At 41.2% G+C, this 27,325-nt stretch overlaps 1 protein-coding gene across 2 annotated transcripts; it reads left to right on the forward strand.

Annotated features, from left to right (window-relative positions):
- The first annotated feature begins 601 nt into the window (after positions 1 to 601).
- On the forward strand, positions 602 to 26,755 carry LOC117239380 (protein stum). 2 transcript variants are annotated; one of them, XM_033504886.1, is made up of 9 exons: positions 602 to 877; positions 7,142 to 7,203; positions 8,561 to 8,942; positions 9,235 to 11,068; positions 24,884 to 25,135; positions 25,321 to 25,537; positions 25,779 to 25,905; positions 26,002 to 26,196; positions 26,549 to 26,755. In XM_033504886.1, exons 3-9 carry the CDS (start codon positions 8,579 to 8,581, stop codon positions 26,674 to 26,676), a joined length of 3,117 nt encoding a protein of 1,038 aa, XP_033360777.1. In that variant the 5' UTR covers positions 602 to 877; positions 7,142 to 7,203; positions 8,561 to 8,578; the 3' UTR covers positions 26,677 to 26,755. The 2 variants fall into 2 exon arrangements, with proteins under 2 accessions (XP_033360777.1, XP_033360781.1); XM_033504890.1 differs by lacking the exon at positions 602 to 877 and adding an exon at positions 4,609 to 4,990.
- The last annotated feature ends 570 nt before the right edge of the window (positions 26,756 to 27,325 follow it).

Here is a 27,325-nt window from a genome sequence, read left to right on the forward strand (position 1 = left end):
TTCCTTAATTTCGTTACGAACTTACATTCTTCTTGCATCGTTCATCCAAAGTCAAACGCAACTGCGTTTATAACACTACACTGTCGTGTACAGCACTGAAGAACCATACGAAAGGTATCGAAATTTCATCCTCATGAATAGACTGCGAATGTTTATGCAAATTCATATTCTTGTGTCGATACGATTAAAGAAACGGAACCTAAGTATCAGGTTGTCGGAAAAGTATCTTTCTTTTACAGACGTATCTTTATACAAGCACGAAACCTAATCTGTCGAACGTTGTGATCTTCATTTTGATAGATCATACGATGTAATTCGATAAAACAACATAAAACGGAAAATGTTGTGCATCCATTATTTGCTTATAAAACGAAAGAAACTTCTCGGACGACCTAACAGATACTTGCTCCATCCATTTGATATACATTTACATATTATGTGCATTCCATGTATCGTTGCACCTTTAAATTTCTCAGAAACGCGTGAAAATCCCCAGTCTACTCCTAAAATTACAACTTAATTCCAAGAACCTCAACCACGAAGCCTCTCTTTTTGCATATAACAAAAATCAATTTAATCTCTCACCGTGCTATCCAGTTAAATTTTGGATGTTCGAGTCACTTGATAGCCGATCAAGTTCCCTCGACGCCTGGTCATCGCGCCAGCGCCTCCCGAGTGACCAACTCGTACCCTCGCTTCCTCGACGAACCGCTTAGCCGGCCAACCCCGCGGCAGTAAGGACGCGTTCGTGCTCACGCGAAGACGCGGACCGACGCCGCGGCACGTCGATGCCGATTACCGACGCTTCCTTGAGGCTTGCACCCTCGTAAATGTACCCTGCCCGGCGGCTCCGATTCGCTGTCCACCTGGTAGCCAGGTAAGACGCGTCTTCTACCCGCGATATGCCTCCATCTGGCTTTCTTCAGCTCGGGTGACACGATTAAACAATTAAAGTAAAAACACAGACAGCTATGGTGACATAAGTCGCGGCTAGTTTGAGAGACTAGTTTAACGATCCTGTTGGATCATCGTCAATGTCATCGTCAAGTGGAACTTTTAAGAGGTTTGGAAATGTTTGAAGTTGTTTGGAGAGGTTGAAGTGGGAATAAAGTGGATTTGGATGGAACGTTCGTAAAGTGAGAGCTGTTTGAAAGTGTTTGGAGTTAGTTGAACGAAGATCGAGATGGAATCTTGCGAGATCTTCGAATAAACAGTATGGATCTTTTACTTTTTTCTTTTTTTCAAAATTTTACTTTGTTATTTATTGAGACTATTACACATGGTTTTTGGTGATCGGCCAGGCTGCTGTAATTGGTGTAATCGGTTCGACTTTCTGACGCATTGGTGGAATTCGCATAGCGCGTGGTCGCTCTCGTGACTATCGCACGAGGTCGTACTTGAAATTTCATGGGTCATACCTTTTTTTGGTTTAATCGGATAACATCTGCTACGAAGTCAATGTGATTGCTACAATGTGCTTGGCCACCTTGACTCGCTGATTGTCGTTAATCGTTTATCGAGAGCAATTTACGATCGTTGTTCTTCTTGCAAAGTGACGCCTGGCTTTCTTCTCGCCTGTTAGATTCAATTTCAAGGCATCTCGAAATAGCGATTGATCGGAAAACCATGGACCGACTCGTTGACTCGTGGTATGAGAGTGTAACGAAGAGTTTTTAGTTGTTCTCGAAAGAAGAAACACTCGTGCGCCTTCCTCGTGGCGGTCTTCGTGGTTGGATTTGAATCAGATCGATAAAAGTCCGACTGTTCCACTTAGGCGAGGGAAAATTCTATGGAATTTTCTTCTTTCTCCGCTGGAAGATACGTTGCCTCCTAGCGATTCGTTTCTAAATTTTCCAGATTTATTATGAAACTTTTAAGCCGTTGGAGCGTAACATTGTAGGAAAAACTTAGATCGATGAAATTCATTAAGATTCAGACTCGAACTAAACGCTTGATTGTCCACGTTTTGGGCAAGAGCTTGCCGGAACAAAGGAATGATCACTCTATTTAATGCATTGCTTTTTGTCGTGTCCACTATGGGATTAATATGCATGTACGCGCTAATATTTTCACTTTTGATCGATGACAATTGTCAGAGCACACGCGGCTTAAAATGAACTGGCGAGACCAGTTTGAATTAGAGCGACGACGCAAAAGTCACGCGCGAGAAGTTCTCTTGCAATTTCAGAACGAACGGAACGTGCTTATGAATATTTGTACACGTTTGATCGTTTCCACGCACCGAAGGAAAAAATAGAATCAGCAATTAAGGGAGAAAATGGTACAACCTACAATTCCAAATAAATTGAAATTTGCCGTTTCAAATTAACCGCAATCGCGTCATAAAGTTAATAGGTAGGTCTATTCGAGCGACGGAAGGTTTTATACTTTGTCGTTGCGACGAAGTAGCTGTAATGAAATGCCGCGTTGAAATCTAATTCCGTCTGTGTGCATTGAATTTAAATTACTCACACAGCCGTACTTGAAATTTCGCCACTACCAGCGATTTTCATTTTTCCGTAGAAACAAATATATGGCTCGTAGACGAAGAAAGATCGTATAATACGAATCCCTCAGGAGTCAAGTTAATCAACTTCGTCTTTTCTTCGTTTCATTACCCAAATACATGATCGGCGTCGAAAGTCTCAGAAAAGAAATAGTCTATTTGCGTAGATATATCTTTCAAGAAAATAACATACACGAATAATAGTAAATTTCAAAGTAGATTTTCGAAGAATGATATTTGTAATATCGTCATTTTTCCCCATGTTTCGATGTGTAAAATCGGTCAATGATGCCTTCTAATCGATTCATATATTATAAAAACAGAAAAACGATATCCTCAAAAGAAGAAAAAGACTAACGAAGGTTTCCCATTACCCCGATTTATTTTCGTAACACAGAAAACCCCTTGATATCCTCAATGTAAAGGTGCATTTAAAAAAGGGAACGAGTCTCGTCTATAAAAAAAATCTTGCAGCACTAAACGTTCGGATAACGATTATACAGGTGTATGCAAATGTTGGCAGGAGAACGGGACGTGAAGTTGGTGGTACTCGCGTAACAATTAATTCGCCGGTCTTTGCTCGACTGCCCCGTGAAATAATCGGCTGTTACATGATCGTTACGCCGTGCGGAACTTCCTTGGCCGACGGAATTATACACAGGTATACACGGTCGTTGATCCTCCGGCAATGGAAGCCGATTCCAACGTTCTCCATTCTCGTTAACGGCCCGTTGATTTACTATTTCTTCGCTATTCTTGTGCGTTGGTGGCCGACAAACGTCATTTGCGACATCCCATTATGTACGCGAGAAAGAAGAAAAGACGATGCTGTTAGGAAAGCGCCGCTTAATTGAAACGTTACGCAACGGATGCTAATTAAAAGTGACGTACGTCGGTTTGAGGACGCGCCTCATCTCCGCTAAATCGTTATTTATAACATCGATCATGGGATATGTTTCGCCTGGGCCACGTTAAACGAGCCTCATTAGGCTACCAAGCGTTAAGTTGCCACGAAATTGAGGCGACCCGATTGGGCAGAGACGACGTCTTCTTCGCTCGCAATTGTCGAGCGTATCGTTGGCCTGCAGAGTTAATTGATCGAGTAATCGGTGACCAACAGCGAGGATCGGAACGCGTGCAGACACGTTGCAAGATTAATCGCATCTATCAGGGGAGAAGTTCAGTTTCGAAGAATCGGAGTAGTTTCTTCCTTCCCTTTCTTTCTCGTCGTTTCTTTTTCATTCGTTGTCGATTTAGCGGATCTCCGATAATTCGATATTTTATCCTGTTTTTTTTTATTATATCAGTTATTTTCAATCCCGACGTCTCAATAGTTGGTAAAAGCAACTTTAGATGAGAGCTTCGTAATACTTTAATGTTCTCTGGCTCATGCTTCTACCACATTTTCGATTCCCGATTGCAATTAGATAGAGTGCACGATGCATACAAATGTACCTGGAAAATCGTCGATCATGTCACGTGGCCTTGCATTCGTATCTCACGTGTAAGTTTTCACCGGTGTCAAGGTTATAAACGGATCTTCTGCAACCATGCTCGCACACATGCAGTAATATTCACCTCGAAATTCATACTAATATTCGCTCTATTCACATTTATATCTCCCATTATCATAGCCGTTCCGTAGAGACTAGCAAAATTTCCATATGAATTTCTATTCAAGACTCATCCACGTCGCAAAAAAGGTAGATGAGACGATAAACTGCTACCAAACCGTTCTTTCTAAAGCGTTTCTAAAACGGTTCTTAAGCATTTTCCTCTAATGTATACGAGTACGAGCCGTTCCATATGTTCTTTATATATTCGTCCCAGTTCGAACATCTCCAACTGATTTCCCATGAACGATTTAAGCAACTTAATTACCGGAAACCGTCTCGTTTACTCTTCGACGTTTCTCGATCGCTCAGACCGTACCTTACGACACTCCGTTCCAACGATTCCCTTTGTGCTTACGCGCTTAACATTTTTATTCGATACGATTCTTTCTTTTAATAAGCAAAAAGAAGAAAAAAAAAAGAAGATCGAAATTCTGTTCCATAAGAAAAAGTTGTGCTTCCACCTCCATCGGCATCTTTCACATCGATGCACATTGCAGGAGAGGTTCAGTTAGTCGTAGATAGCTTCTGCGATTCGTGGGAGATAGATTTGCAGAAAGTGCGCGATAAGTTCTCGGGGAACGTTACACGTACGAAGTCCGCGGATTGCAAATCGCGCCTCCATTGGTCTGTCCATTAATTCGAAACAAAGGGCCATCGTAAATCAACGCGCCGTCGAGACACGTGAGTCACATTTCGGCCACGAGGTCGTTCGCGCTCGATTCTTCATGCTGGCCAGCTTGTTCTTTGGTGATTCGAGGAATGTCATTGGACATGATGCAGATTCTTCGGGGACCACCAACATGGAGCGCGTACACGCGATGCATCGGCATCGTCTGTTGCGGATGGCGCTCAGACCATCGCTATTTCTGTGATTATTTTCAATTCCCTTTGTGGTTGTCTTTCGTGGTTGTCGATCCGCTCATTCCACTCGAGAATCAAGCAATCGTGTCACTGAGTTTGACGTTGGAATTTTGAAGGAAATGGAAGTTGGAACGGTTCCATGGTATTTGGGATAATTATGGATTTTCGAAGACGCGTGATAACGATTTTTTTTTTTCAATTGAGTATTTTCGATGATTGGAATCGGTGTTTGGATAAAAACTATTCGAGTAATTGATTTATGCCATGATAAGGCGATAAAATCAATTTGATTTATTTTTTATTTTGATTTTCCAAGAGTATATATATATATATATTTTTTTAAGGTTTAGTTTAATAGTTTGAACGCAGTTTAGAAGAAACGTAGGCAGTGAAACTATATAAGAAGATTTATCGCGATAATACTGTAAAACACTGTACGCCCGTATCGTAACATTCCATTGACCTATTTTTCACTAAACTATGCTTCCAATTATCTACGTTAAAATGTACTACATTCGAATTATAAAATCGCTCTTCTATAGCGTGCATATTAATATTGCAGGATTAAAGAACTCCGAGTGGAAGGCAGCTTGTTAAAATCATTTCCTTAATTGCCGTGCAATTTTGTAAATTCCTCTGCTACTTGATTGTTATCAACGAAAAATACCATAAATAACCCAGAATACTAAATAATAAAATACGTAGTAAGATATGAAGGTAAAAATGAAAGTAAATGAAAAGCACGAAGATCGTTGCAAGGACAATTCTCAAAAGAAGAAATATCGCGTTTTTCAGAATTACGCAACGCCGAATAAAGTTCGTAGGCTCGACTGCGTAAAGAACAATCTACCCAACAACGTAAAGAACATTCTTTTTTTTTTTTTACGAATTGAAGAGACAGAAATCTCGTAAAATCCACTTTCTCAGAAGGAATTTCTCATCGCGAAGATTCATCGTTCCGCCGCGATATCGATCTCTTTCTTTTTTTTTTTTTTTTTTTTCATTCGACCAATTCGAGGAACGCAGAGAGTAGAAGCAGGAAAAAAGTGGAGTAAAGGAATCAGTCGAGGGAGTACGTAGAAAATGTAGTTCAACAGCGTCACGGTATTGCGGTAATAAGCATGGCGTACCTAGCGAGACCAACGCGATCGAGTCGAGAATTCCCGCGTATGAGAGCGTGAATAAAACGCGTAAAGACTGGTGTCTGCTCGACGTGGCCCGCTACAACTAGAGTGAGTAATTGTAATGTCGACGAATGATCACGGATGTTGCGCACGGAGTTGCTAATTGCCAGGCAACGGCGATTCTCGATCCGACTCGACCCTCCAGCGGAGAACGAATTATAGGAAGGATGAGTCTAGAAACGAGAAGAAGCCCTTTGATGTAACGTCGGAAATCTCGCTTGTTAGAAATGAATAGACGGATTGAATGTTTCAGGGAACATGTTTTTGCGCGACCTTCCGCAAGGTCCAGAGTCGAGTTTTTGTTCTTGCGTAGCCGTGCAGAACGAGGGGGCGTGGAAAATTTCGTGAGAATCCGGGGGATACGGATCAAATCGATTGCTATGCCTGTTACGATATTTATGTCAGAAACTGATACAATATGGTTTTTATGGCATTATAGACAAATTCGGTAAATTCGGGTATTTTAATCTTACGTTGTTAGTCGGAAAATGATATTTTCGTAAATGTACGCTGTTACTATACGCTAATATTCATTAATACCTAATTATAGACTGTACTCTGTTTACTATACGCTGTACGATTGTACGCTAATATTTACGTGACGCCACTGTAACGTCATCGGTTATAGTATAAGAAACGGGCTGTTAATTCTACGAATTGTTTGGGAGCTGTGTAACACAAACATTATTTGGATAATATTGATTCAAAAGTGGTTGGAGGAAAGTGGTTGTTCGTAGTTTTAGTAAATTATATCTCAATTATTCGCACCTGACAAGTCAGGAGTATCCAGCGCTAAAAAGATCAAACGTGAGATCATTGACGTTCCTCCGAAAGTTTCTTTTAAGCGTTCCATTCCATTGAATATTCCACACAACGATGATCCTGATTGACACGAATATGAAACTCTAATAAACCGAAGTTTCACCGGCTAAGTTTAGGCCAGAATTTTCTCTAATGGTTGTTTTATGTTTCAGGTGAGAGCGACAACGGATTTTGGCGTCCTCCGCATCTTGCTCGTCTGCATGAAGGACTCGAGGTACCGTGGCTTTCTTTACGTGTTTGACAATGCTTAAAGCTTCGCCACTTTTAAGTATTTACTCGGAGGTTCTCGTTCCAAGCGTCCGAAGTGTATTATTAAGTGAAACAGCGGTTGTTAAAGTGCCACCAGTTATTATTAACGCGCTCAGCGTGGTGTAGAACTTTGCTTGGATAGAAATGCTTCTATCAAAGTAAAAGGGAGTAGAAAGTTGACTCGCGCCAGCTTGTTGCAGCGATTGCTCGGTATCATGGCAAATATTATGCAGGGAGCTGAAATTATAAAGTCGAGAGTACGAAAACAACTTTGAGGGACGTTGAACCGTTTGCGGAGTACTGAATCAGCCGAGTAAATCGTGTTTCCACTATGTATTTAGACTTTTTGGATTAAACAGGATAAGGAGATTGTAAAATGCATTGTACATAGACTAGAGAAATCGCTTAGCATCTACGATTGCGCAGCCGAGGGAAGATCTACCAACAGATATATTCTTCGATTTTTATTTTCTCTATTTGGGCTATTTCTATTTAGAAACTCATTTGGAAAAGTAGATAACGTATAGGGTGAGTCAAAGTTGCAATATGTTTCTGAAGTGACTTTTGCTAATTTATATGCGTCATCTATTTCCATTAAGCTACTATAATAATTCTATCTTACGCTTTTATACATTTTTATGCTATCATGGTTGTGTTTAACCGTTTCCAAATCAACATCATTCTTGCCGTTTAATTAACTTTCAAGTAACAATTAAAACCGAGTAACAACCCTAAGATCTTGCTCGATCTATCTGAAAAGGGGAGATCTCTTTCAACGTGCTTTTCTTGCATCCAACCCTCTCAACTTCAACAAATGAAAAATAAAATAATTACGACCAAGGATCTGTCGTCGTTAACGCTGCAACTACCATTCTTAGTACGTGTCCAAATATGCTGTGCCATTATTCATTGTACACTGACTTTCTTCAGTCATTTTACGTCTTACATTTTCCAAGAATAGCGACGAGTGTACATAGCACGTACCGACCCAAAACCTAAGTGTCCTTCTCATGTTGATTTTAAAGTATCGAACTCCCCACGCACTCGATCAATATCATTATCGTTATCTCCCTCGCTTACTTGATGAATATTCGTTTTCAATTTTAATTTTACCCCCGATTTCGACCATATCCGATAAACGATATATTGACATTTACGTGCAAATTAATCAAATTTACGATATTAATAAAATTTGCGACATTTACGATATCGACGATAGTGTATACTTCTCAAAGATATTTACAATATCGTAAATATCGGTAAGGTACCGTATTCTTAAAAAAGGCGACGAAAGAAGGATTCTCGTAACTTTCCCGTTACAGCTTCGGTGCCTCGAAAGGATGAGGCGGCTCGACGACGGCCATGTTCAACGACCGCCTCCGTTCAGGGTGCTCGCGGCATCCGATGGCAATTACCTGTCACCGAACGCGATTCCGCCACCGCCGCCGCGTGCACCCGAGCCGTACAAGATCGCGCCCTCCACCACGTCCTCCTCGAGGGCGCATCGTCGATCCAGCTTCGTTATCATCGCAGACTCGAGGCCCGTTTCCCCGGAGGCGAGGAGTCCATCGCCGCCGTTGGCCACTGGCAGGGTCTCGCCCTTTCGAGGACGTGGCTTTAAAGGACCACCTCCGCGATCTAAGTCCAGGGCGCAGTCTCCGGAATTTATGAATGCTCGTAGAAGAGGAAACAACGAACGACGAGGTAAGTTTCGCGCGTATTGTTATTTTGGAAGCGTTGTGTGGAGTATCTGAAACATTGTTGTACGTCAATCGCGTTAAAGACAGAACTGGTGTGAATACACGAATCGAATGTTACGAGAATTTATAAATAAATCTTATTCCTTTCAAATATTCTTCTGCGCTATGTTTGATACATCGAAACACGTATATCGAATATTAAAAGGATCTACGATAAAAGCATCGTTATTGGTTGCTATTCGTAATGGGAAGAGCAAATGTTTCTTGTACTTCAACTGGAACTTGTACTTTTCCAGTTTCAGTGTCGCAACAGAACAGCCCAAGAAGAAGCCTGATCCCGCAACCAACGCGTCAGCGTTCGACGTCTCTGAGCAAATCAACGGAGCGCCTTACCTCGCCGAAGCTGGGTCGTCGCGCGGATTCGCGCACTCGCTTCAATACGACGGATTCCAGGAATCGTTTGAACGCCTCTGGGAACAGTAGCAGCGTGGCAAACCTCGCCACCCGTCGACAGGCCTCGAAAACAGTCAGCAAGCTCTCCCCGATCCAAGGAACTCCGACGAAACCGGAGAAAACGCCGCAATTTAAGAAAAGGGATCGTTCGAAGGAATCCACGAGATTGTCGCCGGCGAAGCAGCAGAAATTTGCCGCGTCCCCATCGAGGAATGCTTGGAACGCGAAGAAACAAACGAACGAGAAGGTTTCCGTTCCAGGAAAAACGCAAGGCAAGGAACGAGTGGTATCACCGTCGAAGATTCCGCTGAAAACGAACAGAACCAACTCGAATGTCTTGAATCCAGCCAGATTCATCAATATCCCTAATCCAGCTAATGGGAAAAATAAAAAGGCTACCGATAAAGGGTCCAAGGAAGTTCGTATAAGCAACGGGCAGACGAACGAGTCCACTCAAGGCAGTAAACAGTCTGACCCAGGATCGAAAGGCTCTCAAGCTAACGAGAAGAATTCGAGTACGGAACAGTTAGCTGATCTGCATCTTATCGATCTTTTAAAACAAACTTCTAGCGCTACAGGTACGTCTAGCGTGGTGAACACAACAGCGACGACGGCTGTTCAGCCGCTTCACATCGACGCCAATGCGGTTCTTATGGATAAAGAGATTTCCGAAAGGAAAAGTCAGTCTGAGAAAACGAAGAGCCAGTCTGAAAAGACGAAGAGCCAGCAAGACCTGTCTAATAGCAAATCTTCCAATTCATCGAACGATGAAAACATCGGCAAACAAGTCCAAAATTCTCAAGTTGCTAGTAGCGAGGATAATCGTCAGATCTCCAAATCGAACAAATCTAACGGCAACCATGGTCGAACGAAGGGTGGAACAGAGAGTAGAAACGATTCGCCAGTTCCTACCGAAAATGTTAGCGGTCATTCGAAGAGTAACAGTACCAGTCATTCGGTGAAAAGCATAAACAGGGTGATCAGTGCTACGAACAACACTGGTTCGGCGACGCAGCGTTCGAACAAGATTCAGAATGCGGTGAACGATCAGAATACGAAGAATTTCAGACCGAACGATCAGAAGATCGACGAATCTGTCTCCTTTCAACCCGTGTCAACCAACGTCCAATCAAATTCAACTAAAGCCAACGAGATCGAATCGGTAAACAGTTCCATCAGAAATTCTTCGGGTGCAGAGACTCAAAGGACAGCAGTTTCCGCCGCGAGTGCTTCTGTGAGACAGGAAGACGCGAGGACGATTTCGCGGTCCACTAATAATTCTGGAACGAAGATCGTAACGAATGCAACTACGGTAACCGTGAAAAGTACTTGCGTTTCCGTGAAAGGTACTTCTGACCAATCGACGATAGCCTCGAGGGCGAACAACGTGTCCAACGTGGTTGGTGCGGTGAGCAACGACGCGAGAAATGTAAATAGCGCCGGGATGAAAGCTCGTACCGATAATCACGGAAGTGGTACGTCCGTGAAATCGTCCGCGAGGGTGTCGATCGATTCCATCGAGACCGTTCGATCTACGGACACCGGGGTGAGCGTGGACACCGTCAGAGGAGTATCTTCGCCGAGGGAGAAAACTGGAATGCACGTGGTGAAAAGGCCGCAGGAGATCGAGACGTTAAGTGGGAACGTGGTGTACTTGGAGCAAAACGGCGAGCCAGCGTGAGTAGAATTTATAGCGCTGTTATTTCATCGTTCACCTCGTAAATTATTCCTGTGATCCTATGGAATAAGATTCTGATTCTGGTCGTTTCGATAGCTTGAACTCTGTCGTTCTTTCTTTCTGGAAACACAGTTTAGTTATCTCGGGAATTAACGATAATAAGTACACTGTGAATGTTCATGCATTTGTGAGAAATCTAAACATGCAAAAAGATATATGTAACATCCTATTCGATCGTTTCTTCTCCGACGTACGTATTTGTAATTTCTTCTGAACATAAACAAATAATCGTAGACGCATATTTATTATAAAAACACGTTCAGATAACTAAAAGTTTGTTTGACTCGAATACTCGAATTTGTATACGAGTTTCTCCGAAGACTAATCGATCGACTCCACTTTTTGTAGATTTCACCATTTCATCAGATAAACGACCTGCGCCATAAGATTTTTCAAATTGAAATTAGGTTTTCAACGTTTGTATTAATTATTCGAAGATTGATATGGAACGTTTTCGTACTGTCGACTCGCTTAAAATTAGGTTTGAATCGATTACTCTCAAGGACTTAAAACTACCGCCACTTTCCACTTCGACCAACCGCGAAATTTCGACTCTGAACGTTTACTTGTAATTTTATTCCTTGATCTCACGGAACCGGATTTATATCGAGACTGGCAGATATTAATCTGGAAAGATCCAGCGCGGGCACGACAGCTATTTATGCCGTCGGAAGCGACAATAAATCGCCGCGGATCCGATGTGGGTCCGTATTAAAGGACACGTTGTTAACGGAATATATGCAGAAGGTTGCGAGTGCTAGGGACAAAATGAACGCGACGGATGGGAAAATCGGCTTACACGGTCTGTCTAAAAAGTAATCAAACTTTTCTAAAAATAACAAAGCACAGGCAACCTCTGAGGGAAAGTTACATTGCTGATACATAGCCTGAAATATACACGGAGGAATGTATTAACATCTACGTAATCTATAGATCTACAATCGTATTTAAATAAAGTACGAAGGATCTGTTTTATATTTCCACTAAATGTCTTGTAGCTTCTGTATAAATTTTTAGATTTCTTTCAAATTCTATCGATGTAATCACCACAGTCGGCTACCATTACAGCGTTAACGAAATTTCAAAATGTTCCGTATATCAGACACGATATATTCGTCAAAGTTTTCTGCAAGTATTCGAATACTTTCACGAGTCGCTGTATTTCGCGAGGATCTACGATGTTTCTTTCATTTTTAAGAAGTTTAGTCATTTTTTAGACAGACCGTGTGTATGCTCCAGGTGTTGCAGCAACACGAAAACGAGGCATCATTCTCAATTAAAGGAATCGCGTTTCGTGATGAGCAACGAAAAGAATCGCCAGCGGCTTCCGGCAGCAGAGTTACGAGTTACCCTAAAATGCTGGTTCGTGAAATCGTGCTCGAGCTTAGCGATACGCGCATCGAAATCCATTTTTCCATGAAATTGCCCCGCGAGATCTCTCATTATCAATTTCGAGGCGTCGCCGTGTAGCTAATGAAGCGAAAAGTAGGAAGACTTATCCGCAAATATCTGCGTTTATGAAGTAGCAGCGCTTCATTAAGGCCAGGTAATCGCGAGCAAGATCACGAAACGGTTACATTACTGCGCAGTTATTTATTGTTACGTTTTCCAGCACGTAGTTACCCTTAGAGTCCACCCCTGACTGTGCGTTTCCCTAAGCGAAAATTAATTGTTCTATATAAATGCCGGAGGAATATAGGTTAAGCCTAGTAAACGATTCGAGGAGGTGCGAAGATCGTGTGTTTATTTAATTAATTTACTCTAAACACTGAATAATTATTAATCTTGAAGTATCGATTTAACGTTCAAATTGTTCACCGTTCTTATTCTAACGACTGCACGATCATAATCGAAGGCTTTGCAGCAATAAAAGAGACGGTACGAATATTTCAATTGTATTTATTGCAAGAAAACGGCAGGTACAAGTTTTATATTCGAAAGCGTGAGGGTTTATAGCCGACTATGAATTCATAGCAAAAAAATCATAGCAAAATTCATAGTTTCAAAAAGTGACTTGATTTCGGTTGATTTCGACTTGGTGTTTGTTAGTTTATCTACTTCGATCGATGATAAAGTTTGGAAATCTTTGATCGTGGAAGAACAAGATAGAAATCTTTAAAATCTTTATACTTTCAGCGTGCGAAATACTTTTCCATATATGCTGGATAAAACGATGAAAAATATTATCCACTGGAGAGTTAAGAAAGTATAAAAAAATATGGTGGCGGAGGTTGGCGGTTAAACGGGCGCGATTGAATTGTTCTACAACTGGTGTTTCCTAGCGAACATCATAGACAAGAGGGTCGTGCGGAAAACTTGGCCCATCGTAAGATCCACGGAGTTCCTTCACCCCGGCTAGTTATAAAGCACCACCCTTTCCAGTGGTCGATGCAACCAAGCTGGGTTTATCGATCCCATGGAGATTTACATCGCCACGGCCTGGCTCAAGGGAATTATAAATCAGAATTTCGAATCGCCTCGTTATACGAGCGTTGCTAATTAACTCGAATCGGTAGCGGTAGGAGGAAAGAACGAGGGAGGGGAAAAAAAAGAGAACGTCGAAAGCACGAGACTGTTAGACCGTGTCCATCATTCACGCCTCTGAACCATGATTCTTCCATTTTTTTTCCTCGTTCGATAAACTGTTTTTTGCACCGTGTCCGTTTATTAAAATTAATTGAAATTAATAGAGAAAAAACGAACAACCATACCGAATTTGATTCGACCGTTTTCTTCCTTAATTAAGTACATTATGTAAATTTTCGAGCACAGTTGTTCAAACAGTTTATACGAATATGTATATACCTTTTAATATTTTGCTTTAATATTAAATGTATTGCAACAACCGTTTCTTTTTTTTCATATTATGAAACTTACATTAAGTTGCAGCTAAAGCGTGACAAAACTGTATAACTGGCAATGTCATAACTAAGAAAGAACGCAACGTTTTACATTGATTTTACACTATACAGTCTTACGAGTAACACTAAATAAAACGTTACATCGTTGCGTATAGGACCTTCAAACTTCACGAACGCTTTCACGCGAAACATATAACGTACATATATTCTATCGAAATACCAAAGTATTTTCGTTGACCTCCATTACGCTTCACGCGTATATTCTACATCATTGGAAAATGATAGCCATATCGAAATATCGTCGATCGTTAGCTCCGGTTAATTCATCATTTTCCTAACTTTCGCGCGTATTCATACGGCCCGGAGTAGCTCGTTAGTCAAGCGATTACAACGAGATTACATTCTTTTTAAGCGGCAGGCCACACGCGGAGCGTTCCGTAATCGTTTCGCGAGATTTTCTTACACTGGGCCACGTTCAAAGTGACTCAGAGAACCGCAATAGCGTGACGATGCTGCGTATAGTCGCGAACGTATACTGAAAACGTCTTTACAAACATGATCGTAGCAGGTCAGCAATCGCGATGGATTCTCTCGTAAAACGTTCGAGACCAACGTGGAACGATTCCATTGAATAATTCATCCAGGATCTCGTCCGGGCGTGTAGCTTTATTCATCGAACTAATTCTCGAGAACTGTAAATTGGAATTTTCGAATGAAAGCCCCTGGCGACGCGATCGTTGTACCGTTATATACGTTATGTAGCTAGAAGTTGTAAAGTGTGTACAAGTATTTATTTCTTCTTTGATCGCTGATAAGCCATGGAAATTGTGTACGAAACGAAATTAACTTTTTCTAGTACGTCCGTAGGAAACTGTGACACTTCATATTTATGGAGATACGTATTACAAATGCGAACGTGTTACTCTGAACGTGTAATGGAAAACCCGAGGTGGAATTTAACGCGAAGCATAGTCAGTGCTGTAACGTTAATGGCGAGCTATTAATTTTGATTGCGAAGACAATCTTCCAACTATATTTAATCTTCCCTAATTCCTGTTTCGAACGAGCCACGCTCCACGCGAAAATAATTGCTCCCATCGTAACGACATTTAGCTCGATTAAGCGGCGTTTACATTAGGCAACATTTAATTATTCAACGTCGATCATGTAAATCAATCAGATTCTTTATTCATCCATTATTGTCAAATTGATCCGAGTAACAACCATAGTTGATCATCTATTGATCGTTTTACCATTTAAATCAAACGACATATTCGATTATCAATAGCCGAGGATAAAACGTTCACAAAATAAAGGAATATATCGAATAGCGTATTGCGTTCGACGCTTAAATATATTGCATGTAAAAGTACGCTTGTGAAAGAAAATGCGCATGAACTTTCATGCTTGTACGAGAAGATCATCGTACATGGCGATCTAAATCGATCCGAGTCGATTCGAGCCGATCTTTCTCTCTGCTTATCATTAACGAAATACCAAGAACTCGCTAAGAACTCTGAAAATAATCTTCGCCAAACGCTCGACGTGCACAATCGTCTCGTTCGAACAGGGAACAGCCTCGTTCGGGTTGAGCAAATATTATCACGTCTATTATTAGTCGATGGTCTGCTCGGTGAACGGGATTCCTCTAAAAACACGATTACACGTGCACACCATTTCCGGCCTGTTGAACGCGAATGCAAGCTAGTTGACGCGATCGATTCCATTTCGTTTCGTTGCACCAAATTCCATCGTATTGCGCTTCTTCGCCCTGGCTATCGTTAGCAGTGAAAAAGACGCTCGTAATTTCCATTCGTTTTTCCACGTCGATTTTACGTCGCGTGTCAACCGGTTGCTTGGCTATGGAGTGTCTCGATTCTTCGGGATCACCGAGATTCCACCGGTATGTTGGAGAGATTCTTTGTCGGACGTCGGCTCTCGAGAGACAAAATGTGCTTTCGACTGAGATGCTCAAACACGCGACGTTTCTTCACGGAAAATTCTTCGAACGCTGGACCACGTCCGACAATTTCTCGCGATGCTCCAGCTTCTTTCAAAGGGTATATCTCTTCATCGAGAGAACGGTATTTGTGTTTAGTCGCGTACAATTAACGCTTAGAATGCTAGTGCTTAGAGTTTTCAGTATTTAAAATTTATTTTTGCATTTATCTACCATTTATCTTCGTTTAATATCTTCTTTAATGATTTTGAAACATACGAGAAACATTGAAATGCGATTTGGGGGAAGTTGAAGGAAAATCTGACGTAGTAGAATCGCGTAGAAATATTTCATTTACAGAGACACGAGTTTGCAACTTGCTTGATTCGATGCATAAGTCTGTTAATGAAATTTGTATTTGTTTAAACGAGCGACGGTAGATTTATGGTGGCGTATTACACGCGTGGATGCAGTTGGACAGCTGCGTGTTATTAAACGCCTTCGTTCTATGTTTCTTTTAAAATGCAAACTAATGCATCGTGCATATTGCAGTTAATCACTTGAGCGCGATAGTTCACGCGGCACTCAGAAGGGCAGTTCATTTCTACGGAAGGAAAGACGGAGATAAAACGAAAATGTGAACAATGTTTTACGCTTGACATTTCATATATTCAACGAAAAGGATCGATATTCTAGAATCTGCACGGAGATCGTTGTAAATAATACACGGGGTCTCTCAAATAACGCGTCACTTTTTTCTTCTAACGATATTACTTGCTATTTTCTCCATATAAACGTCCCTTTAAGAGAAAAATTACGACATGATAAAAACAAGGAAACTGTGACTCTCGATGAACGTAAAGTATTCTACGTCAAAGTTTTCTGCTATCCAAGCAATTGCACATGATTCACGTATCTGCAAATTACAGTGACAATAACGCGTGCGCGAGCCTACAGCCATTTCATTTAACCAGCTCCAAGCTATTTCCGCTTCCCAACCACCATTTTCTGACTCTCGTTCTTCTTTCATTCGACACACGCGTTTTATTCGATATTGGAAAATTAAAAATTATATTTTTCAACTTTCATATTACATCGAATAAGTGCAATTTACCTCAGACCAGACTTTACGCTATAATTTCACTAAACACCGAACGATAGACAAATCCAAAAGAAACCAAACAGTTACATTTTACAATTTCTACATAAACCAGACTCTACGCTATAATTTCATTTCCACCAAACACCCAAAAATATACAAAGTGGAAAGAAATCGCAGAAACAAACCTTGTTACCCCAAAAATTCTCCTATAAAAAAAGAAAGTGATCATAAGATGATAAGAGTACATTAACGTTCATTTCTCTGTACTAATTTTTATCATCCCAAAAGTACACAAACTCAGCAGAGATCAGGACAAAATCTCTTTTCCTTCGCGAGCTCTTCAATACAAAACGAAGTTACACAGATCAATCTGAAAAAGAAACCATGCGAATTTCGATAGGTCGCGTGGAAACGTCGTGATTTGACGAACGATCTCGACTGCTCTCGCTATCTAACATTCGGTCACCTATATAATTTTTGATCGTCGTAGCGGATAATTTTTCTTTATTCACGAGACGTACGTGTATGTTAGCAGAACCAAAAATCGACGCGGACTACGCGGCTACGTGGATTGACCGACGAACGTTAAGCATCGCGTGCGGCCAAGGTCGAGCTCCAATTATACCTGTGTATTTCACTCACAGCTGCCACCCTCTTTGAATCCGTGTTTCTTCGTGCACACGGCTCCTCCATCCGGACGTTCGTCGCTCCAGCGACACGCATAGTTCGCGTCGTGATTTTTGGATCAGCTGGAAATAAGAGGAGACTGAAGGGTTGCGTGACAGGGAGATGAACCGGCCCTTCGTGTTTGGCCTACTTTCGCGCGACATTGACGTCAAACTGTTGGTCATTTATGATACCGTTTACCTGAACTCTATATTTGTTCACGTTCTTAATTGGTTTTTATAAACAGCTATTTTTGAACTGTTGTTAATTACAATAGAATGTTGTGTATGGTATAACGAGTTTGATAAAATTGGATGTTTAAGCGGCAGGTTTAAAGGGACAAAGGTTTTACACTGTTAACGTTGTATTATTGCCGTGACTATGTGTAGCTGTTGTATAGGGATGAATGGCACAATTTGTATCCCTGTAAATTGCCTCTATTTGATTTCCACTTGAATAACGCCTGTGGTATGTAATCTTGTTTGAAACGACCTTTATTGATCAATTAAATTTCGTAGTATTCTCGTGAAATTAGTCTGTTTAGATGAATAGAATCGTTAGGGATGATTTGTTCAACGAGGGCAAGAAAGATCGTTTATTGATCCGAATAATGATCGATTGTTAGTTTTCTATTTACAATTACTTAGACCGTCGTCGACGTAGATTCTTAAACTTTTTACTATTTCGGTATAAAACAGATATTCAAACGGGTTATACGATTTCTATGTTCTAAAAGTTTCTAAATCGTTCTCACTCGATAGATATTTATTCCGAATATTTGTTTCGAAAGGGAATAATTTGGCGATGATAAATTGCCGATAAAAGTGTTATTCGCAATTCGACGTGAAGTTATTATAGCACAAAATATATTTCTAATTATCAGACATCGGCCGAAACTGATATAACTGCAACACACGTACATACATAATCGAGTAATTCTTTTCTATTTCATTTCTCTCACAAGCGGCAATTGCGAATTTAATTCCGAGAAGTCGCGAAATTTAACGAATTCGTCGACCATCTGCAGTTTCTTCCAATTTTTTATTTAAATAGTAAAACGTACTATTTCGTCGCTAATGTTCACGAGTGGTTTCGCATTCGAAGATCCGATTTCGCGTGAAAAATGAATGGAAACGAGCGGTCGGTACGCGAAACCGCACAGTCATCGATTGTTTACTCGAATTTGCAATGCGATTAGGTTTTAGCCCCTGTTTATGTTAATTCGCCTCGTTCCCACGTTGACTGTCGGTCACGTAACGTAAAATGAGCCACGGTACGTGTAATTTCACTGCTTTCTTTCTTACAGTACGCGTAAACGAATGTTCCAAAAAAGACGTCGCACCATAAAAACCCTACTTTTTTAAGTAAACCCTTAAGAAAAGTAAACCCTACTTTCTGACTTCGTTGGAAGTTTATTCGACTTTCCCATAGACTCGTCTATAGATTAGATTTCGACACAAAAGGTAAACTGTCGTCGGTCGACTAGAATTTTGTTAGGATGCCTTGAAAATAGAACAAAAATAAATTGTTATATATTGTCTGATTATATTTTTCCGTGGATAGAAATTTAACTATGTAACACGAAAGAGTGTTCTTTCAGCTGTAAGCGAATGGAACATCAAAGACACGAACGTATTTCACAAACCTTAGAGAAATACTTATTTCTAAATTTCTATTCCTTTCCTTTTTTTAAGATCCAATTTCATTTACCAAGAGAAAGTCAAAGAAAGTCGCGGCCAATCTCTTTCTATTTCTGCTCTACGTTAATTAAGGAGGAACATCGAGTTGCATAACTGAAATACGTTATCTCGTTTCACCTGGTTCCTAACAGTTGCGCAAAGTTCACAAAGGAAAAGAGCAATTAAAGTGATACATCGCGGTCGTTTCGTTTTCTAATATATCACGAGGGTATCCCCTGTTTCCTTTCTATTCAATTTTGATGCTGTTTGTAACTCCTAGTCCGATTAACTGCGCTCGTGCTAGCGTAATCCGACTGGTTCGGTTAAGCAAACAATTAACGCGGAGAAAGCGCGCCTCTCGTCTTTGCGAAATTTTTAGAAACAGCTCGCACGTTGAATTACGCTTCTAACCTCATTGTGAATGCTACTTTCAACGAAACTTTTCATTTTTGATTCCTGTATTCCAACGATTTTTCTAATTTAATTGTTGAAAGTTATCGAGGCTGAAAATCCTCCTTAACGTAGACGTAAATTTCTTTATCTTAAAAATCAAACAAATGCAATTGAATTCTTGTGCTTCTGCGCGAAATTCAGAGCTACGAGAATGCACAGCATGCATAATACGCAAAAAGATACAAAACGTGTGAATTAACGTACTCCTCGTGACATTTACTGACATAAATCCTCGAGACATAAATTTCTATAAAAGCTTGCAGTCTACGAATGATATTGCGTTGGTATTAAAAGACAAAATTTCATTCCTAACTTTTACAGAAAATAGTCTAAAAGATTCTGAATTTATTCGGTCGTAAGGGAGTCGGTGAATCTGTTAAAAATTCTAGGACAGAGTACACGTAGGATTAACGGCCTAGTTTCCAGGACGAAACGATGGCGAATCGTTGGTTTTGTCGGGCGCCACCGACAATTCTCTGCTCGCGACCAAGTGAAAGTAATAACAAGGTAATCATGTCGCTGAAAGTTGCTCGGAGGGTTAATGACGTCCTGGTTCGCGTACTGTATAAACTTTTAACAGCACGATTTTGGCGGTTCCGTGTCGTAATCGCTATGTGAATCGCTGCGCGGCCACGGTACGAACTTTCTGGCCGGGGCTGTGCCAACTTTTAATGGTTTTGGTTAACGCGTTGCACATCGATGGTCCGACAACCGTGTTGCACGCGTTCCATCCGCGTTGTCAGCAAATTTTCAGACAGATGTAGCTAAAACGTCCGTGAACAGCTTTTATCGTAGTGGCTCTAATTGTGATACGCGTAATTAGCTTTCCGGGGCTGCACGTGAAAGCGAGTAAATCTTCTAACAATAAGAACGAAAACGATCGAATCTTTTTATGTAAAAATGTTAACGACAGAAATTGATGTGATGTTTCTTCCGCGAGAAATATATTCTCGTACGTATAAAATATCGTAGCTTGAACATACGAAAATCAGTGACTATAACAGATGGATTATGGCGAAGCTTAGTAATTTATTATGTAACGTGGCACAAAAATTTCTTACTTTGCGAATTTATTTTTGTTATTTTATCTTATCTGCTTTAATCTTACCTGTCTATCATTGTATTATTCCGACTTATCAGTACATTTTTGCAACAGCGTCAAATTACACATTTACTTTCTAGATTACAAACTACGAGCAAATGTTTCAACGAATCGTAACGTCTCTCTTCTCATCAATCGGTAGCTTTTACAAAAACGTATTTTAGTTCTTCGATACGAGAACATTTACCATCGCTTTTTATCGGTTCTCACATCTGAGCCTTATAATCTCGCGATAACGTAGAACGTCAACACAACAGAGATACATCAAGCGAATTATTTTTCCGCGGTGCAACTTTTATTCAGACTAATCTCACAGATAATTTACATTTACTCCGCTTGTCGAGAGGTTTTATTTCGATTTGTTCGTCGCACGTAAATCGTCTTCTCCGTCTGTTGTGCAACTTTGTATTATGTCGTACAACGTTCAGCGTCTCCTACGAGGTTTTCGAAAAGGATTAGGAAAATCGAATGCACCCGTATTTCTATGGCGCCACGTGACCGAGTTTAGTACATCAGAACGCGCAGAATACAACGTTACATCAGATTTCGCATAATTCTCAGCACCGCATAATGATATGTTTTCTTACGTCACGGTTCCACAATTCGCCGTTTCGAAACATGGCTGTTATCGTTTGTGTTTTACGATCACGTAGGATTTTATTTTGGGATCGGCGATCGATCGTACAAAATTTCACGCTAAGAAAATGTTCTTTACATAAAAATTGTATTTCGCAAGTGCAGCCTCGACATAGTGTCGAACTAAGTGACGACACGTTTGACAGCATTTTGCAGACGTTTCGTCCGTCTCTCATTTTCCTAATTTAACCAGCTCGTTCTTCGATATCAAATTGAGAATACCCATTCGTGAAATTGCTATAAGAGACGAATTCAGAGGAGAACAGCAACGTAGAAACTTTTTTAACGATACGAGAAATTCTGTTTTACTTCTTGGATTCTTTTCTGCCGGTGTTAAAAAGTCTTCGAATTGATCTTAACCGAACTTTTTAAAGGAGAAAGTTCGCGTCCGATCCCTCAGGGTCTGCCGAGTAAAACTAAAGTTCGCACGCACATTTCGCAAGGGTAACTGGCGAGTGAAAATGGATGCAATTAAAAACTTGGCGCGATTGAAACTTTCGTCACGGATCTACCACGTCTTGCGTTACCACGTGTTCATCGGTAATCGTAACACCGACATTTCGTAATTACGATCCTCCTTAATAGATCCATCTTCGTTTATGCGAAAGGAACGAAGTACAAGACGGTCGTTAAAAGAGCGGGGTTGATCGACGAAGAGGAAACAGATGGTCAAATGAAACAGCCAACTGCAAAGTAATAACTTCCTGAAGAAAGCGACGAATCATCTACACGAGGATCGATGATCGTCGAATTCTTTTGCACAAAATGCGACATAAACAAGAAAAGGTGCTGAATCGTCAAATGTACGAAATCGGATGAAAAAGTCAAACTCACATATCCATCAGAAAATAATACATTTCCAAAGAAAACGATGAAACGAACCTAAACGATCGACGTTCCTCGAAGCCAAAGAAACCTAAACAACGAAACAAACCGTAAAGGAGAAAGGGAAAGAGAGCCACAAATAATCGAGTCACGAGAGCGCCATGCGAATAAGAAGAAAAGAGGAAATCCCCGTGGAAAGGAGGGAGGAGGAAGGTGGTCGCGTGGGCGCCTTGAAAAAAAAAAAAAACGGCGATGTTAAGGTAAAGAACTTCGGCGTGGCCGGTATCGATTTCGCGGTCAACCGAAGCAAGTCGCCCTGTGGCTGGTCTCCTGTACGTGTAAGTAATGCGGTGTCGGTGGCGAAGGAGAAAATCTTTGCGTGACCGGCTCGCTGGCCAGCAACGGCTCGGCGACCCTCTTTGCCTCGCCGCCCTTCGTCCTCCGAGGTCCGTCCAACCCCCGAAGACTGCGGCACCTGCAATCTTCGTGCGACACACGAGCCGAACCGCGATGCTCGTTCGCCGGCTTGAACCTCGTACAGAACTCGCTGTAGAATTTCTTCACGCGTACTCGTGTTCCTTTCGTATCGATCCACGAACCTCGAGATCATCCTCCGTTGTTATCTTCGTTCCCGTCTCGCCGTGAATTCGCCGCGTTTCCGCTCGGTTATCGATCACCGCATCGCCCTGTTGTACTTTAGACGGTCCAACGAAGAACGAGTAGAACTACGAACAGAGCAGGTAAGATATTTCTCTTTCGCGTACGTTCAACCTTTTGGTGATCGGCGAAGGGATTCGCAGATACTCGAAACAGACAGGGTACAAGTGGTAAGACGCGAGAATTTGACGCACGTTGTTCCGTCGGTGATCGATGGGACTCCTCGCGCAATATCCTGTTGCGTAGATTTATTGGAAGTGTGAATTCGTGGACGAGTGGCTTGGAAATCGATCGACGTTTGTATCGCTTTGTAGTGGAAATGGAGGAGGTTCGATTTCGAGGTTGATGCAGAGAGAGATGATTAATTGCGGAAGGTTCTGTGGAAAGACGTAGGCGAAATGGTAGTCAACGGATAGATAATTCATTAAATCGTACACACAGGATGTTTTTAATATTCTTTATGATGCCATTGACAGTCGTTGTTCTTTGATTCTTTTGTTTTCGGTCGATCGAATACAGTTTAGTTTTTGAGTGGTTGCAGAAATGTTATTGATAATTTCAGTTACTTTTGTGGCTCTTCGATTTTAAAAGTAGATTTCTCGAGAATAGATTTGCACGGAGGAAGAATCTTTACGTTAAAACGAATCGAATTTACGGAACGCTTCAATGTATGCGTGTCTCGTGCGCGGCGAACGTGTCTGACTAGCGCGGTATACATTCACTGGGAAACACTCGATGTCATCAGCACAGTGGAACACGCTCGCTCCAAATGTTGCCATTACAGGCTACAAATATAAATAATCAGACTGCGGACATTTCTGCATTTACAGGAAATCGAAGGGTGTACAAATATATGAAATATCCAAAGTAAATATTCGCTATAATATTTAGCGAGCAAATCTTTATTTAGGTTTGTCTACCGATATGAAATTGCATGAACATCCACGGATTGAACGATATTATTAATAAATTCCTACGTCGTATAAAAAGAAGAAATACAATTTTTCAGAGTGCTAGTAGAAAATTGCACTCGCGTTAAATATTAACTGCCCTGGTATTAACTTAACGCTTACCAGATACTCAACCTTCCAATTCTAAAACCTACACGAGTAGAAGAAGCACAGTTTTTAAATATCATTTCAAACCATTTTAAATATCAACTAGCCTAATATCGACAAATCAATCAACTTCGGAAATCTTTCTGATCCTCAAACGCATAAAAAAAGAAGAACCAATATTTTCTACGATGTTGATCTTATATTAGATTGTCCGAAAAGTGTCTTTCTTTTACAGACCCGTCTTTTACAACGATGCATCTTTACGCAAACATGAAACTTAATCTGTCGAACGTTGTGATCTTTATTTTGATAGAACAAAATGGGATCACACGTAATTCGATAAAATAATATAAAACGGAAAATGTGCATCGATTGTTTCCTTATAGAACGAAAGAAACATTTCGGACGACCTGATATAATACACCGCGTCGCTCGCAATGTCGACAAATCGCACAAAGTGCAGCCAAAGTCAAAGGAAACGAAAGCCTACTAATTCGAAAATCAAACAACATTCGATCCCTCGTTCACTAATTCCATCCTGCGGAATCAACTTCACCTCGACCTACATTCAGCCTCTCGCGAGTATCCTTGAGGAATACGACGGCTGCCAGGTGGAAAGTAGCGCCGGTCTCGTTCGTTTGATCGCGTCACGATCCATCGACGCCTGTCATTCTCTTCTTAATCGACGCCGAAGGCCCCTTTATCGCGCTGAATCGATCGAACAGCCGTTTTTAATAATGCTAACAGCACGGGGCGCGGCTGCCTTTCGATTACAGGGTACTGGCAGCGGCGAACGGCGTTGGCGAACGTGCCCCTGACAGGCTTCTTACGCGCTGGAAGAGGTCCCTGAGTCGTTGCTGCGAGTGTTGCCCAAGAATGAGGTGCTTGGCGTGTCGTACGGACCCCAAGGGTCTTACCTGGCCCGGAAACCACGCCAGGAGCACTACGTTGGTGAACAGGAACGAGCAACCCCTGGCAAGGGACAATGTGCCTCCTGGCTGCTGGCCTAAATTCAAGAACAGATGCAGGTACGAGAGTTATGGTCTGTTTTTTTATCGTTTTGGATATTCTTGAGGGAGATTCTTTACATCAAATTGAATTGTAGAATGTATTAGAAGCAGAACTATCAGAGCGATCAAGACGATTGTTGAATTATTAAATTCAATTTGATTATCGGATTATCAAATTGTGATATTTGTCTTGCTTGTATTAGATGCAAACGACTGAAGGAAATGAAATGTTGCTCAAAAAGATCGAGGGTGGCGCCGGCCGAGGCTACAGTCTGCTGTCCTCCGGAAAGAAGATTCGGCGCTATTTGCCGTCGTTTGTTCGGCAACTGCAAATGCAAGCGGAACGCTGATGCAGAACACGCAAGAAACATACGTGCCAAGCACAGTCTTACCAGCGTAGCACCGCCCCCGTTATCGGAGGTAACGCACGAATGAAAAATAAAACAGCAGGGAGTAACCGGAAGATTTAAATTTAAAATTCAGAATTTTAATAAAAGATATTGGACTCTTAAGTATGAAATTTACAATTTTAATAAGAGATATTAAATTCTAAACTTGTACATTTTAATACGAGATATTAAATCCTTAAATTTTAAATTCTAATCGAAATTGAAATATCGATGTCGTCTGACAATTTTCTTTTCTTTTTATCCAACGATAGGAACCAAAAGCTAAAATACCGGATGTCCTGGTAGAGCACAATTCCCTGATGCGTGGCGCTATTCCTTGTCTGCCAGTTCCTCTTGCTTGGTTTTGTCTCGTGTGGAACGTTCTACTGCCTGGCTCTGGTAAATAATATCTTACCGGTTAAAAGAAAAAAAAAGAAAAAAAGAACAATAAAATTTCTAAATAAAACAATAAAATGGAAAAACGTTGTATTTCAGGCACGGTATGGAGTGGGATTTTCAATTTGTGCGCCGGGCAACCGAGATTCTCAGCGGTGGCTGGAGTGAAGTCGAGACTAGGCGCGTTCGTTGTGAACCTGATGGTCGGGGTGGGTCAATTATTCACCGTTTTATTCTGCCTAGTTGGGTGGGGCTGGAGCATTTGGTGGGGCGTCACTTTGGTCCGTTTAGCGAGTAAGTAATATTAACCATCGATCCAAAATCAACTGAATCGTTCCGTGGTAGATAAACCAAGGAATTTCGTGTTCTCTTAATGAGTCATAATTCAGTCGTGGAAAAAATATGATGTCCACGTTAAAAATGGATTTAACCTGGTTCTTTCCAAGAAGGAGCAACCACTTTCCGAGATAAGAGAAAATTAAACTTCTATAATTTAAACATGTGACTCGGTTAAAGAACTCTATTTTCTCTCGTCGCTTCTCTTCCTCGTAATATTACCTATAATCGAACTTTAGAATAGAATAACTAGATTCGACAAGGTGCAGTTATATTTATTTTAGATAAATAAATGTTTTTGTTTTTGAAGGGAAGTACAAGAGGTTCAAGGCTTCCGAAGCAGCCAACAACGATCCGGAAGCGAGGGGTGGAGAACCAGCGGCTCTGCCCCCCGGTGTACCGAGTCATGTGTTGAGGGGGATGGAACGGGCGCGATAACCGAAGTCCTCGCCACAGATTCCGCGGCAACGTTTTTATATTTCGTCTTAGCGATTCTTCACTACGTGCCTTCCCGAAAGCTGCGAACAGAAAACGAAACTTTTTTTCGCTTGGTGGACTCGTACGCTAAGGATCCGTTTAAAACAAATGAGAAGAAAAAATAGAAAAGCGAAGAATTTTTTCCACGGTCCATAGATTATTGTACTTTTACGAAATCGTAAGAAATACATCGGACGACGCATGTAGCTTTGTTTCGCGGTAAATGAAATTCGAGGCAATTTTCTCGTCGAAAAATTAATTCGCGAAAGGAGAATAACATTGGTACAGAGGCATAAAAATGGAAAAGAAAACACAGAGAAGAAACAAAAGACGACGTTACGTGGTTGTTCGCGATCGAGGAACGAAACGAAGTTCTCGGAAATTAATCGCTTTCAGTGAAAGCATACCTATTCGTGGCGTTCTTTCAAAATGTACTCGTTGCGTCGAACGGAAATTGCTTTTTATTTTCGCTCGTCCTTTCTTCCGTGCTCACAGCGGCGATACAGCGGTTTTAGTCTTTTCTTTTTTTCTTTTTCTTCATTTATTGTATTTTTATTCCGAAATGAGAACGTCGAACAAACGTTTCGCGGTAGAAATCAAAGAAGAAAGA

This window comes from Bombus vosnesenskii, unplaced genomic scaffold, assembly GCF_011952255.1.
Source record: "Bombus vosnesenskii isolate JDL3184/JDL3185 unplaced genomic scaffold, Bvos_JDL3184-5_v1.1 scf7180000013264, whole genome shotgun sequence".
NCBI lineage: Eukaryota > Metazoa > Arthropoda > Insecta > Hymenoptera > Apidae > Bombus > Bombus vosnesenskii.